The 17243-nt window shown below is 39.7% G+C and overlaps 1 protein-coding gene across 2 annotated transcripts in view; it reads left to right on the top strand.

Moving 5' to 3' along the window:
* The window catches only part of rnf150a (ring finger protein 150a), a 75344-nt gene extending 58101 nt beyond the window's left edge, over nucleotides 1–17243 (top strand). Inside the window, exon 7 of one of the 2 annotated variants that reach the window (XM_034013261.3) lies at nucleotides 11863–17243. In XM_034013261.3, coding sequence (XP_033869152.3) covers nucleotides 11863–11981 — 119 coding nt within the window. In that variant the 3' untranslated portion in view covers nucleotides 11982–17243. Of the gene's footprint in view, nucleotides 1–67; nucleotides 536–11862 lie in introns of those variants that run through there. The other variant, XM_058999288.1, reaches the window with a different exon arrangement.

Genomic DNA, 17243 nt, shown 5'->3' with positions numbered 1-17243 from the left:
AAAAATATGTTATTTTCCTTACAGTATTTTACTTTTCACCTCCCATGTTGATTTCATACTGTAACAGCAGGTCCCGAGGCGGGCTTGTGAGATGGGCGGGGCCGGCACGTTGACTGCTTGTTAACAGCCTGGAAGAGCGCACCCCGTGGGTCGGGGGCGTGGTCAGCGCGATGGAGTGAATGGGAGAACTCAGCCTGTACATTTCCATCCAGCGAGGTTACCAGCGGTCAGGCTGGGCCCCCGCCCCCTTTCATCTAGAGTGTTCCGATCCCCAGACTGAGGCACCTGGGCTGGGGGATTTCCAGACAGCTGTCATTCTGGAGCCTTCCAGCAGGGTGAGGTGTCTGTTCTGGATTGGATGGAACGGACACCGCCTCCCTCCAGCTCTCCTATAAAAGGAGCTGAGAGCTGGATCCTGGGGTCAGACTGAGAAAAGGAGAATAGAGCAAAGAGAGAGCTAAAGAGAAAGAGCCAGAGAGAGAAAGAGCTAAAGAGAATAGAAAGCTGACTTGTAAAAGCGTGAGCTGTGGCTGACAGCAGCTTTGTTAAAGCGATAATTAAGGCTAAAATAAATAAAGTTTAGCCTTGAAACCTTGTCTTGCATCCTTCTTGACAATGCCACAACACTTTTATCAAGTAGAAACTGCGCTACAGTAGCTGTATACGGTCCGGCTCAATGCATGCATTTGGTTACTACGGCAACGGGATCAAACAAATACTGGCTTCATGAGTGGTGAATTCCTCATACTGTACAGCAAGTCAGAGGTGGGAAGTGTAAATTGATTGTTTAGATATTGTTGATTTATTAGCTTGCAGTGTATGATTAACATTAAAAATGCAGACATCTGACAAATCAAAATAAGCTAAATTCATTTCAACAAAAGATCGCTTTCAGAGCTACGAAAATTGGACATTGCATGCAGATGGTGGAATTGTGTTCTGCTCTACTTGTAATGTGTCTTTGGATCATCTAAGAAAAGGTACTATTGACAAGCACTTGACAGCGCAGTACACAAAAACAAGAAAATCAAACTTGAAGTTCAGGCTAAACAATTACCGAACAAGCAGGTCACGATCACAGGATTGTTTAAAAAGAGCACAGAGTGGAGAAACACGTAATGCCAACACGTTTGAATTAGTGGAAGCCTTTAGTGCAACGAAAATACTGATACAACGGCTGGTCATTGAAATATCAGTTTTTTTAATGAAAAAAATCCTGAATTGTGGAGCTGTGCCTAACAGTGACAAACTCAGACGAGAGTATCTCCCTAAAGTGTACAAAGAATATTTAAATGGCAAAATGAAGGATTCTGAGTCTGTTTGCGTTGTATGCGATGAGGACACTGATAACCAAGGCAACTGTGTTTTGTACATTATTTTCATCCCACAGAGCTTTACAACTACTAATTCAGAGGAACTTACTGCTTACTTAGTAGATACACTGCATATTGACTCTAACCACACAACAGTAATAGATCAGGATATCATTAAGACGCTTGTGGAGAATGGCATTGATTTTAATTGTGTGTCTGCCTTTGTAATAATAGACAATGTAACACAGGGAGAAACACTAACTGTTTACGTCTATGCTTAGTCATGTACAATGTTGTTTATTATTATTATTATTATTATTATTATTATTATTATTATTATTTTAGGTTGATAGGCTCCAGTGGCATATTTATTTATTTATTGCATTTTATATAGCGCTTTTTATACAAAAGTATCGCAAAGCACCGTACAGTACATAGCAGCATGTTATATCATTTACTAATAATGTGACGGTATCTGTGGTTTTAAAACTTCATAACAAATTATTTCTGTTTTTATAAAGAAAAACACAAAAGCTTCAGTTTTGTCTTTTCAGGTTTGCAGTCGCACACCAGCGACCCTTATGGACTGGCCGGGAGCCTGCAGGCCTGCCTGTAAGTTGCCCACGCTCTGGGCAACTTGCAGGCAGACCTGCAGGCTCCCGGCCAGTCCACAAGGGTCGCTGGTGCGCGGTGAGCCGAGGACACCCTGGCCGACCTAAGCCCTCCCCCACCCAGGCGGCGCTCGGCCAATTGTGCGCCGCTACCTGGCAGCTCCCGTCCACGGTTGGCAGTGGAATAGCCTGGACTCGAACCGGTGAGCTCCAGGCTATAGGGCGCATCCTGCACTCCACCCGGAGCGCCTTTACCGGATGCGCCACTCGGGAGCCCAATTTCAGTGTGCTTTACACACAACATACGACTTTGTCTCATTAGAAACAAACTGAGACAGACATCTCATGAGATTGGAAGCTGTCAGACAAACCATTCATATTGTTATTAGTATAGCAGTTGTAGTATGAGTGGTAGTGTATTAGTGTTTTGTAATGCAGCGCTCCCTAGTTATTTCAAAATTCGATAATTTACAAATTCGGTTCATTCACGGTTATGCCATGTCAAATTGTCAGGTTCTATGCTTTACTGAATTAGGAGATTCACTAATTCATTTTATGATGTGTAAGTCAGATAGTGAAAAAGGAGGCAGCACTGTCTAAGATAAAAGGTAAAAAATTACAGTCCACCATGTTTCAAAATAAAAGCCAAAGCTCAAGCTTTGTTATGTTTTTATTGTATTCACTTTACAATGTAAAACAATGATCTTGTATTGGTAATTATAATTTATTAAAAACAAAACTATGTGGTTTTCATTTAAGAATTGTGATTTTAAGTGTGTTTTTGCAATTCTAGTGAACTGAAATTGCAGTTAGAATATATACAAAGCACACTGTAGTTAGTATAGCTGTGTGCATCAAAAGAATGCATAATCACTGCACTGAAACATAAGTTTGCTTTATGTTTATACATGAAAACAAAAATAAGATTTCATCACTGAATATTAGTAAGCTGCAGATTAAAGATGTATGTGTGTAACCCTAACACTTTTGAGAATCAATACATCTACAGTGCACAAGGAAAGGTACTGACATCTGTTTATTAAAACTCTGCTTTTAATGTATTGTGTGATGGAAATTCCCAGTGAAGCAAAACTTTGTTAATTAAAAAGTGTGTGTGTGTGTGTGTGTGTGTATATATATATATATATATATATATATATATATATATATATATATATATATATATATATATATATGTGTATATATATATATATGTGTGTGTGTGTGTGTATGTGTGTATATATATATGTGTGTGGCCCCCAAATGGCAGTTTCTGTGAGAAGTTAAAAGGCTTAAAGGAAAGTGTTCATGCTTCAGGACATTGAAAGTGCAGGGACTAGCCTGACAATGTAATGCTGTTGAATGAAACATTCTCTTTTTTTCTTGCCAAAAGCTGCAGTGCTGCTATGTTTTAAAATTGTTCTGCCTAAAAAAGTCATCATAGCAACAGCCTCTCCCACATTACTGCGATCATTTGTTGAAATTCAAAATTAACGACTGCAGCTGTTAGCGAAAGCAAAAGAGAAAGGTACGCTTTACTAATAATTCTGTTCAAGCGTTTAAAAGTGCTTAGCTTATAAGATCTATTTACGTCACAGCAACTAAGCAAATAGCCAGTGTCATTTTAACTAATTAAGAAGTTACTGAGTCGAAGAGGGGAACGAAAAGCTAAACTCGCGCCACCGGTAGTTTTTATTCTCTTTTTGAGCTGGTACAACACTAAAAGGATACTTGCTATTGCTTTGTGACCGAGCGAATGAATCCTAGTCAACAATCTCCCTCCCGATCTGTGAGGGTGTGGTATAACAGGAACAGAGTGCCTCGTACTGGTTGGTCTGGCAGATCATTCCAGGGTCAATCGGAAGCCAGCCATCCAGGAAGGGGGCGGAGTCACAATGCCCGAAGTCATCGCCTTAAAGCGGTACGGGATGTGTCAGTCATAGATTGGAGGAGACGTGACTGAACTAGCTATCGCAGGGGGCGTGACTAAGGGTGTAATAGGGGGTGTGACGATGTAATCTGTTCCTTTTGATGTGCTTATGAGAATGACCGAGAAAGGAATCGTGAGTGTTAAGTGTTTTGTTTGTTTGTGGAAACTAACTGTCTGTGTTTGTCACTGTTAGACGGCTAACACGAACTGGGAGCTGTCACTACAGGCCAGCATCAAGCCCGGACTACACTGCACGACTGTCATTGTAATTACCTAGCACCGCACCTGCACTCAGAGCACTCACTGTTAGGAGAAGTGACCGTGTCTGTGTTGTGTGGTGTTCTTTGTATTATTATTTCGGGACTAAACCCCATGGTTTATATGCTGGCAATACACATTGTTGTGTAGAGCCAACATTATTATTTAACGGTCTCAAGCAGAAAAGAAAGAAACTAAAGAACTGTTCTGAACTGTGAACTTTGTGTCTGTCGTTGTTGGAGCACCTGCATCAGCTGTACACCTGAGCACTGCAAACCAGTCGATCACATGCTTATACTTGTATATTAATAAAAATCATCAAGGTAATCATCACTCTTCCAGTAACCAAACAATGAGCGTTAAAACCTATTTACGAACTTCCCTGACCAATCCTTGTCTGAGTGATCTGCTTGTAATGGCAACTGAAAAATCATTGGTAAAAAAAAAACAAAAAAACTTTGTTTTGATGTCCTGGTTGATATCTTTGCAAAAATGAAGCCTAGACGATATCCGCTGCTTCACTACGTTTATTCATGCCATGCCAGAGAGTTTTTTTTTTTTGTTTGTTTGTTGCAGAGTTTTATTATTATGGAGAGGGGCCCCTAAATGCATTCTTTGCCCCCGCCCCCCCAAGCCTTTTGTGAAGTGACGCCCCAGCTTGTCCCCTTGGCTGACTTAACTTGTTAGAAATATATTTTGTATATATATTTTTTTGTTAAATCTATTTATATATGTAACAAAAAAAAAAAACACTTGGGGAAAGGCTGTGTTGACTAGAAATGCTGTTAAATATTTTATGTAAAGTAATTTCCATTATGAATATTTTCTATGGTACACTGGATTGTGCATTTAGCAGTTTTCTGATGCAACTCCAGTTGTCTCCCACACAGCTCTTCATTTTCTGGATTGGGTCTAAATTTAGCACTGTGTAGATGAATTTAGGCATCCTGAATGAGTGTTTTTAATATCACTAATAAAGGATCAGTTGAGTCAATCCGGCTTTTGTCAAAGGAAGCTCTGATTGCAGAGCCATATACAGCAAGAAGTACAAACACTGACACCTTGTGGCTTGAGCTAACCAGAGCAGTCTGTGGAGTCTAAATTCAGTTAAATAGGGTTAAAACATACAACTTGAACAAAATTAGTTAAATACGAGAATAAATGTAATGGAAACTGTAAAATCAGATAAGCCCTTGAAATTGACATCCTGTAAAATACTGCATAGCACGGTTGAAGACATTAGCCAAAACTGTTATTTTAATTTCTAGTTCAACAGCAAGGTTACAGACGAAAAAAAGTATTCTCTTTATTTCAAGCGCTACTTTTATTATTTAGGCACTGTCAAGTACAGGGTTATATCCAGTGAAATAAGTAACGAATAGCAAGTAGACACAGTGTTTGTATATTTAACTATATTGGTTCCTGTTAAGAGCTCCTCTTACCACAGGATGAAGGTGTTATAAATACTGCATCAGTTGTCTCATAAACCAAAACTCACTCTGCAGCCTTAAGCACTTCTCATAGTCATGCTACTTTCACAATTCAGACACCTAGCTTTAATTATTTTAATGCAATGAATCATATGTATTTACGTAAGTGGCATATATATATATATATATATATATATATATATATATATATATATATATATATATATATATATAATATATATATATAATATATATATATATATATATATATATAATATATATATATATATATATATATTTTTTTTTTTTGCACTCTGTGAATCATGAAGACTAGACAAAGCAGGGCTTGGCAGTCCAGTCCAGGATTGTATTTCCAAGTTTTTAGTTGAATCTTTGTTCATCCATGACTAGGGTGTGGACATTTTAACCCTTTGCTCGCTAAGTGCCTCTGTAAGCCTGGAAAGATGTTCATGCCACAAGTCCAGTGGTATCCCAAATATTATTAGTTTGCTACCAATGCAGAATGTCTGGGTCAGACCTTTGTTCTTCTTGTTCTTTGGATATGTGAATGCCTGTATTAAACTGCAGCAGGAGGTCTGGGCATTGTAAAGCAAGGGGAGGTTTAGATTGGTTTATCAGGCCTTTGTTTGCTGAAAACCTGTATGATGTACATCAGCAGTTCAATCCACGTAAACCACTGCCAATATTTTGAGATTAATTAGAGGAAAACTAATTTTAAATGCACAGAGGTAGTAGTATCGAAATAATGATACTGTGTTTTTTTTTTCCTTGTTTACTTTATCCTGAGGTAAATTTTAGTGCTTTCCTACATTCTAATAGTTTTTACAAGTTATTAAATAAATATCCTGCTTTTTAGATTTATTTTTTTGGTAAATGTAAGCAATGGGTGATCAGAACTGAATTTCTAACCAGATATCGCCAGAATCCAATATTGGGAACCTAAGCTGTCTCTAATCAATTCTGTAACCACCTGTATTACATCACTACATGGGGTCATTGTAGTGGGATACGGCATTATTAGAATTCCAATGGCATTTTCCATGACAATGTTTTGAAGTAAACACAGATTACTGAATGACAACCTTTACTAAATGTTAAATACACTTTTGTCAAAGCATCCGTTGGTGTTGTAGCCCCCGGCCAGCTTTTACGTAAATTACTCCTTAGTAGTTTCATATTAAAAATTAATAATTTATTGCTCCAGAGGCATTGGCAACTGCAAATTCTGTGCTTAGTTTTTTCAATCCTACCAGTTTTTTTTTTTCACTTTAATATGTGGTACTTTGTGTTCATTAAAGAAAACACTGTGGCCCCTTGTAACAGGCACCATTTATTCAGAATACAAAGCATTATGTTTTTCTTTCATAATCTTTAATCTGGGTCTTTTAATCAATTGACATTTAGTCTTGTGAGGGACCTTCGCTAGAGTAATACAGCTTGCATTGTGATTGTGGTGAAAGACATTGGAAGAGGAGTAAATTGATGTTCTGTGTATAAGGTTGCCCAAAGGCTTCTTTTACTTTATATTTTGCATTATAAAAACAAGAGCACACAAAACATCTTTCTGTCTGTTTAAAACAATTTTCATGTCTTCTGAATGCATTGCATTGCATCACTAAATGATGCAAGCTAATACAGTGTATTCCTGATGTATTCCTAATGTCTGCTGTTCCCTTTCAAGTAGGGAATATTAACCATTACAAAATGGGTGTTTCCCTTTAAGACACCCGAACTGAAAAACTCTATACCAAAGATTCCTGCCAGAGTAGGAAGGAGCTGCTGAGGCTCTGCCCTACAACCATAAACAGCAGCCCTTCAATCATTGTAGTGAGCCCTACAATCATCGTAGTGAGCCCTACAATCATCGCCATTTTCTTTTTTCAGCCGTGCTGATTACTCCTGAGACACATAAGTGTATCTTTCTTCTCTATATACCTATTGTTAGCGCTGTTTAGCCTGCTTAATCGCATATAATCGCTGAAGTAAAATATTATTTCGAGCTGTTTTTCTGTTATTAGTCTGTGCTGGTTACGTCCCAATGCGGCCTTGTGTGCCGTGGGAAGCCTGCGGCTCGATTTACCTGTTCCTTCCCGGGATCCTAGTACGTTAGACTGACTCGCTCCAGTTGGAGTACATAAAAAATTATTTTCTCTAAATTTTATTGTGTATTTATTACATGTAAATAAGTATAAGAATATTTTGTGGACCGTGTGGTTTCACTTTTGTTTCCGCCAGTGTGTATATATGTTTTTCTGTTTTTCATTCTTACAGAGGTAAGTATTGAAAAATTCAGAGCAGCTATTGTAGGCGTTCCTACTAGCAGCTTGATGCTGTTTTAGTCCTGCTTCTGCAGTGCTATTACAAAGGCTTTTTGAAGCAGGCTTTTTCTATTTTCAAGCGCTAATTTAGAATTAGTCAGTGGCTGACTTGCAGGTGGGCATCCCTATTGATTCACCACATACAGTAACTGCGACTCGTCGCCCCCGATCCTTAGGGACCGAGGTTACTGTTTTGGTGCAGGCTGCTGCTGGTTTGGTGTTCGCACTGACTGCGCAGTTTAACCAGTGGCATTCCTGCTAACTTGCCACTTGCTGTAACTGCGATTTATCGTCCCCCGATCTCGCTTGCGAGTTTGAGGTTACTGCTTCGGTACCGAGCGTCTGTACCGAGTGCATCGAGTCGGCGCCGAGTGTCAGTGCCGAGCATCGGCACCGAGTACACGTGTAGGTACCGAGTGCCTAGTGCACCAAGTACAGTGCGCAGGTACTAATATATAGTACCCCCTCTCCAAAAAAAAAAAAAAAAAAAAATCGATCCTGTTCGGCAGGCAGGGGGCAGATCTGGGAAGCGGTTTCGAGCCAGCAAGCAATCCTTGCGGAACTTCTGAGAGAGTGCTCAGCTACACCGCCACTGCCAGTAGTGTCAACAACCGCTCCACAACCATAAGCGGTCTGACATGCCAGTGGCACAGCTCTCGCTTTCGGCCGAAAAGCAGCGAGCAGCGAGCGACTGCAGTGTTACAGGTGCCCTGGCCTGCAGCACAGACTAAAAGGCACTCTATTTATGATGAGCAGCCAACAGTTACCCCTGCTGCCCCTCCGATCCACCCGGACTCCCTGTACGAGTTACAGTCCACCTGGGAACATCCTGTCCTGGCTGCTGCAGTTTCCCGTTCAATGGATGCACTGTACAGGGTTTCTGGTGCTGACAAGCTGGGTCTTACCCACTTTCCACCAGTAGAGGGCCCCATTGCTTCACTTGTTCAGCCTGCTAACTTGTCCTTGCTTTCCAAGGACACAGCATGTCCAAACAAGCCATGCAGAGTGACTGAGGTCATTCTCAAGAAAGCATAAACAGCTAATACTTTCTCTGCTAGACTGGGAAGCTACAACAGCATCCTTGTAGCTTACCAGGCTAACCTTATCGGGTCCATTGCTGACACCTGCAAGCCCTCGTCTCTCCAGTTAGATGAGTTGCGCTTGATCTCAAGGAACCTGCTCAGGCTGTCCAAGCTTAGTGGATAAGCTATAGGCAGGAACCTAGCAGTGTTGATGGCTGCACACAGACAGCTTTGGCTCTCCCAGGCACGGGTGCTGGATGGAGAAAAGCCCTGTGACTTTTGCTACATTGCTGCTGCTACAACTGAACAACTCCAATAAACTAAAATAAAAACCGCTTCAGCAAGTAGATATTTAATTTGCTTTGTGTTATTGTGGAATGCGTGTGTATATGGTAACAGTACGATATTAATGCTTTGTTTTTAATTGTTTTGTATATTTTGTTTGTGATGTGTATCGTGCAGTATGACAAAATTAACAGTAATTCTAAGGGAAATTGCCTATATGTATATGCCTTTTTATACTGCAGCTAAGGGTTAAACTCAGATTATTCTTTAGTAATGTGCGGTCCACTATATGCATTAGATTAAACTAAACTAGTTTTCTGGATATGCGGCCTGTGATAAGTTTGGTTGCGCACCTTTGCCCAAGGCTATAGGGCGCATCCTGCACTCCACGTGGAGCGCCTTTACTGGATGCGCCACTCGGGAGCCCCTTGGCCCCTTGGTGCGCTTTTAAGCACCTTGTGCCTAGACAACAAACACAGGCTGCGCCACAGGCAAAGCAACAGCCCTAGGATATTGCTGCCACAAGCCCAGAGCTCTTTCTCTAGGAGCCACCTGGACTACTGGAACCAGTGCACCACAGACCCCTGGGTTCTCAACACGGTGCAAATTGGTTATTCTCTCCAATTCCAACGTGGCCCCCCTCCTTTCCGGGGCGTGGCAATAACAACTGTCATGGACCCGCAAGCCCAGGTGGCACAGTTTTGCTGCAAAAGTGGGCCATTTGCATAGTCGACCACCCCAAAAAGATCGAGGGGTTCTACTTCAGGTATTTTTCTAGTGCCAAAAGGGGATGGCGGCCTCAGACCGATCCTCGATCTAAGACAGGTGAACCTGTACCTGAGCCAGAGACGGTTCAAGATGCTGACTATGCAACGGCTGTTGCAGTCCATCAGGCCAGGCGATTGGTTCACCTTGGCGGACCTAAAGGATGCCTATTTCCACATTCCCATGAAACAAATGCACAGAAAATACCTGGGCTTTCAGGGCTTAGCGTACCAGTTCTGTGTTCTCCCTTTCTGCCTTTCTCTAGCGCCACGCGTGTTCACAAAGTGCATGGAAGCTATTCTGGCCCCGGTGAGACTCAAACGCATCAGAGTCCTCAACTATCTGGACGACTGGCTCATCTGTGCAGGGTCTCCAGTACAAGCGCGGGAGCACACAGAACTCGTCACCAGCCACCTACATTGGTTAGGCCTGAAAGTGAACGAAGCACAGAGTCAACTGGCACCCGCCCAGATAGTCACCTATCTAGGGGTGCACTTGGACTCGGAGTTCATGTTGTCCACCCTGTTGGAGGACAGAGTGGAGAGAGTAACCGCCTGCCTAGAGTTGTTTCAACTCGGCAGAGCACTTCCAGTAGTGGTTTTCCAGAGGCTTCTGGGTTTGATGGCAGCAGCATTGAATACCCTCCCCCTGCATCTTTTACATATGCGCCCTCTGCAGCTCTGGTTCAACCTCACGGTTCATCAACCGGTGTTGAACCGCAACAAGCTCATAACAGTGTCTAATCACTATCTACAGGCGCTTTCTTGGTGGAAACAGTTCATCTACGCCTAGGTGAAGTGCTGGGCAGCGTCACCAGGAGAGAGAGCTTTCGAAGGGGGTCCCCAGCAGTGCAGAGTGGAGACTCCATCCCGCCAGAGGCTCGCAACCTCGGGAATCTTTGGTATAGAGTTTTCAGTTCGGGTGTGTTAAATGGAAACACCTATTAATATTCCTATTTCAGGGAACCAGGGTTATGATAATAACCCAACGATTTTGTCTAGAAAAACAATTATTTTGAGTCATTGAAAGGCAAATTCTATGTTAGGGTGCATCATTTATGTGATGCAATGCAATGTCATATGTTCCATGAACAGTTGAAGCCCTTTACAATAACCATATGTGAATGGGTGAGGCAAAAACTTTTTTTTTTTTTTTTTTTTTTTTTAACCTCGGGAGACATCCAGCTTCAAGTCCAGATCTGCCCCATTGGGGTGACCTTGTTAAGATATCACTGGCTGAGCACGTTAAGACTAAGAATAATATTTAAATCTAAACTAACAACCCTACTAAGTATGTCTCATGGATATTGCACCTTTTAAATGCTTACAGTATATCACAACATGAACACAGAATGAAGTATTACACAGATGAAACCATTAAGTGAAACTTTTTATAGTTTTACCTAGATTATACATGGTGTCACAGTTACTAAGTTTGCTCAAGATTTTCACCCAAATAGGGTCAGTTAAGAGTGACTCCCATTATAAATCTAGCTCTTTCATAAGTCATGACCCCCTTCATGAATATGTGAACACCTCCATAAGCTAAATAAAAAAAATATCTATGGTCATAGTTCCCAAGTGTGACACAAACTTCCTTAGGGTTGGCATGTTTGTTTTTTTAATTATTATTATTTTGGCTGTAAATGAAGACAAAGCTGTGAACATACTGGGGCAGTAAGAAAATGAAACTGACAGTGGAAATGATGCTCTGTACTGAGGATAGAGGTTAGGCTGAACTAACCAATTAAAAGGAGTCGCAACTCCAGGTTAGAAACTGTTACTGAAGTCACTTTCTTTTTGGATTTTGGATGATAATTGTGTTATGCATCTTAAATGTTAAATCAGATGTAGGAAGATCACAAATTTGTTCTTCATTCTTGTGTGTTCTTTTTCTTTTTCTTCACCAGGTGACCAGGAACCAGCGGTGAGCAGCGATTCAGACACCTCGTTGATTATGGGTGTGGAAGTGGGGATCTCGGACGTGGAGATCTCCACTGACCAGGACAATGAGGAGGTTAAGTCCTGAAATGTCTCAGATGAGATCTGTGGTATTCAGACCAGGCAATTTCTACCAGAGAATTACAAAAATAAAAATTAAAAAATTAAATAAAGCGCCACAGACTGCAATGCACTGCATTCGGTCAAGGAAAGCAATAGCAACACCCTTCTAAACACAACCTCATCAACACTGAGATATTGTTTCCACAAATACATTTTACATAATTTCAATCATAATACTTCAACCGGCTGGCAAATATGAAACAGCGTACGTGTTATTTATGCTATTTTTATTTTTTGTGTTATTCCTCACATTGAGCCACTAGTTACTTCATGAAGATATGTCTTTACAGCTTCCCCACCCTCTGGTTCGCTCCTAAGGGATATAATCCTCAAATTAAAAGAATTGCTTCCCAGACATCACTGCCAAAACATTCCAGTGAGTTAACCGGACACTACAGTGTTTGTTTGGTTTTTTTAGTTTTCCAGGATAATGTTACCTATGCGTACATTGTCAAAAACAAGAACATTGTTGCACAGAAAATTCCATAAATTCGGACCAGTATCAACTGATATCCCTCCCTCCCTCACCCTAGTATAAACCTCAGATATTGGATATCATAAAGCATATTGATAGTGCAGATTGTATTTGATCTCCTGGGAGAAGCAAGAATTGCACTTCTTCAAGAGTTCTGTGGACTCGGTTCACTGTCTGATCCCTATTTTGGAGGAAAAAGAAGATTGTGTCAACAGAGGGCAAAGTAGTTCTTCACAACATTCAACTTTGGTTCTCAAGCACTGTACTGTACAGCATGTGTGTGCATAAGATTACCCTCATTTCAGGATCTAATCTAAGGCATCTCTGGGACATCTGCTTGAAAGAAAAATGATTCTGAGAAGGCAATGCGGGAGAGAACCAAGCTGGAAAGATTTTTTTTTTTGAGTGATTTTCCATACAAGGACACAACACTCAAATCCCAAACTGTATTCAATGATAATGCACAGTTTTGCTGAGCTTTACTGACAGTGGACTACATGCCTGCCTGGTACAGCTGACCCAGCCATGCTTTGCCTTTGTAGGAACGTCCATTTGCCACCACGCAATAACATTAGGCGGACACATATTCCCTCAGCGCTGTTGTGGAAGAAGGCATTTGCTAAACATGCTGGCTGCAAAATGATATATAACCCTACATTTCCAAAAACTAAAAAACACTTTTTTTTTTTTTTTATAGCATATCGTGTTATGTTTTGTACTGGCGATATCAGGACAGATGTAAAAGCCAAATTAAATGAGGTCCCTGGTTAAGGGATTATCCCAGTCCACTGTTAGATTGGACTCCCTCATGCCCACTCTGATTTCATCAGCACTCAAAGAAAGCCATCGAAACTCAAGTGGATCATAAGTACTGACAGGCTGTATGGTCCATTGGGCCTCTCCATATTTTAATGGACTTTAACAAAGGGAGTATTGTTTAGCTTACAATCATCTGGCTCTGCAGTATCACTCATCTTACACTCTTCCAGGGAGGAAACGGACTAGATGCGACATGGATCCCATTTTCAGGCCTGGCATAAGAATTGATTCGAGAGAGCTTAGGCTCCCAGTATTGGATCCTGGCGTTGTCTGGTTAGAAATTCAGTTCTGATCACCAATTGCTTACATTTACCAAATTGATGGTCGTACTTTTTTTATAATGATGTTTCAACTGGGGCAGAAAAGACAACAGTTGAGATTCCTTGTAAGAACCATTTCATTAGTTATAGGGGAGGTTCATCCATAATAATCTAGCAGGGCCCAGCACTGAATGTCAGTTGGTTTCAATTTCAGCAGTCAGTGTATTGGGCCCAGAGCACTTCTTGGATAGAATGGAAAATGTTATATCAAATACAGTATGGCACTTGTTTCAAGAGCACATTTTTATTTCTGGACTGGTAGAAACTGTCAGGTTTCTTTTGTATTGTACATCACGCAAAAAAACCCCGAAAAAAGGTATTTGATTACATTTATTTTGTTAAGTTATACATTTATTTTTCTAAACGAGAGAAGATAAATCTTGTATACATAATTAAAGTGTAATTTGGTACATTGAGTAATTATTGAATGTACATATCACCTTTTAAAATGAATGAAAAAACTGCATTTTATTTCACTCTCTTTGTGTGTGTGTGCCATCGTCGAAGATGCAGCTTAATGTTGAGGAACCCAGAGCAATCAGTCGGTATACAGGAACTAAAAGAGCATAATTGAGAATCAATTTCTTAAATGTTACAGGGGCAGCATAAAATAACACATTTAAAAGTAAAATTGTACTTCATCATTACACTGATGAAGGCACTAGCCAAATATTGTTAACTTAACATTCTTTTATGATTTACCTTTATCTTGTAAGAATGCACATTTATGATTTGCTACCCCAATTCGACAAGTGCTTTAAAGATGGTCCTCTCTTGTGCTTACCACTGATCTAACAGATATCCAGTGAGAGACTGGAACAACTTTACTGCTAAAAATAGGGCTGTGCTGGTTTGATTATGTGACACATAAAAAAAAAAAAAAAGTCGACAGACAATTGAAATGGAACTTTTTGCATTTTATACTGTATTTGTACTGTACTGTAAGTTTATACAAAGTCATCACAAGAGCATTGCTGGCTGTAAACAGTGCAGTGAGGCTCTGGAGAGAACCTCTACACAGAAATATAAGTATGAATGAAATGCAGCACTCTGATTAAATGTGATGGTGATATATATATATATTCAATATTGCACCCCCCAAGAGTTTAATAACAGAACAGTCAAATATTTAAAATGTGCCTATCGTGTGGTGCGCAGGCCTGTTGTGTTAAAGTCATCGTAGCCTCTAAACTGTATTTAACGTGCCCTGTTTGGCACCAATGTACTGCAATACACTCCTGAAGCAAAATCACTGGCCAATCCCATCACCCCCAATGTGGAATAAAAGTATTGCAACAAAAAAATAAATAAATAAATAACCTGCCAAATATATGTGCAATGTGGAAAAAACAAACCAAAGCTTACACAGGGTTTAATATTCATTTTTATGTTGGCTTTAAATATCTTTAATTTGTTGTTTATTATTATTGTATCTTAGATACTGTAAGGCTTTGTACAAAGTGTTCAAGGTAGTATTACACAGCTGTGCCTGTGGTTGTGTTACATGAGGACACAGCAAACATATGTGCGGAAGATGCAGGTCATCCCATCATAAACAGTTCTACTACTGGAATTGGGAGCAGTTCACAACAAAGTCGCCTGTAGAGTAGATCTGGCATTGTCTCACAGTTCCGTGTTCTGTATGCTGTTAAGCAGCCTCCAGTTAAGTAATAACCTGATTGCATTAAACCAGTTCTGATACTGTAATGACTGTGGACCTGCGCATCTGCAAAGGATTCCATAGTTCCACTCTCCACTTGATTCAGGGATATTCATTGACTCACCCATAGCTAATGTTTTACTAAAGATCATTCATGTACTGCAGGAGCAGCTATAGAAAGGGGTGCTAAAAAGGCCTGATTGTTGAACTGTGTAAGTGGCATGAAGATGCATCCTGTAGATTTCAGATGGACATTTGCACTTTGTATTAGCCTATACCAAGTTAAATTGACAATAAATACCATAATTGAATACAAGGTATATTGATTCCACTTAACACTTGGAAGCATCTGAACCACTACCATCAGGTAATGAGGCAGAGACTTATTGATTCAAACAGCAGCCTACCAGTATCAGTACTTATACAGATCGTAACTGTTCGTTTTTTTTAAATAAATAAACAGAATAGACTTTGTCGCAATCGGTTGATTTCTTTGTCCAATTTTTCCACTATTAATTAACCCTCTATGATGTACCGTTTTATTTCCTGTGTCGGATGCGACCAGATATTTTGTTATTTTTTGTATTGATTTAAAATGAGTAAAAACGCCAATTGTCACACCAACTGTTCACTCATGGGCATGCCATTTCATTGTGATACTATTATTCCGTTCAACCAAACATTTTGTCTCCACCTGATAATGACTCTTGAATGTTCTGTAGCAGTTAGACTGGAGGTGTGCACTGCTGTCCACATTTCGCTCGGTCAGTCAGTTAGAGTTTGCTAGTTCATACTTCCATGAGTTCAAAATGTGACTGTTGTCAACAAGAGAAACTCAAGCTTCTTTTTGCTACATAGGTCTCACGTGTGCAGTTTTGAAATAAAACACACATTTATAACAGTCACAATTTGAAAAATCAAAATGCTGAAATTTATTTTTCTTATGATCTCTCAGTGCCTACCCCCTTTACAGTTCCAATCGGTATTATTTTTCATGAATTAAATGGCTTTTTTAAATAAGTTTTTTATATGGCTGATAAAATGTATTGTGTTCATTCTTATGTTCATTCAATATGTTTGCAGTTCTGTTCTACCAACATATACCTGAATTCACATGAAAAGCATGTAACAGCAGTTTACTGTAATCAGTTGACAATTCTGTAACTTTAAAGTCCTGTATGCACGTAAATAGCAAACAGTGGTGAAAGCCTAAACCTAGTACCAGATTAAATCAATGTATTTTATAAGTGTTATATGTAAATTGTGGTTTAGGTTACTAAGGGCCATCTGTGTTTATTCTCCAGGCACACTTACCCCGGCCTTGCTTCACTCTTATAATAACCACCCTTGAGTGATATAAAAACAAAATGCATAGCTTCTTATTTTTATCTAAATGCAAAGATATTCTAGTTTTGTGAACATTTCTAGCCAAGTGGCAAAAGTATTACATGGTGATGTTTCCTTTTGTATACTTTCACATTCAATAATTTAGCATTGTGCCAGCTGCTAAAAAATCTGTGCTTAACTAACACACTTGTGAATTTGTAAAGTAAAAACTATTCTTCTTGTAATTATTTTTATGTACAGTATTCTGCGTTTCAGCTGGGGTTTTTTTTTTTTTACTGGATGTATATAGCTTCCAATAATGCACTTTAAAAAAACAAACAAATGGGCATCAGAGAATGTTACTTTGTTTCAAAGGGAGATGTCTAGAAGTAAACAAGCTACATTATTGTATTTTGCTTTACAGTAGATGCTAAGAACTAAAACTGTCAAAAAAGGGGGACGGGGATAGTGATACTAAAATGTGGAAAACACTATCCATCGGAATAATGTTTTAGTATATAGAAGATACTGTAAATATGTGCAGCTGTGTTGAAATAATGCTCTAGTAAGATGTTGCAACTGTAAAACATTGTGAGTTCTAATAAATTTTATTGCAAGATTTCCATA

This window comes from Acipenser ruthenus, chromosome 2 (assembly GCF_902713425.1).
Source record: "Acipenser ruthenus chromosome 2, fAciRut3.2 maternal haplotype, whole genome shotgun sequence".
Classification (NCBI taxonomy): Eukaryota; Metazoa; Chordata; class Actinopteri; order Acipenseriformes; family Acipenseridae; genus Acipenser; species Acipenser ruthenus.
This window is presented reverse-complemented; position numbering and strand designations above follow the sequence as displayed.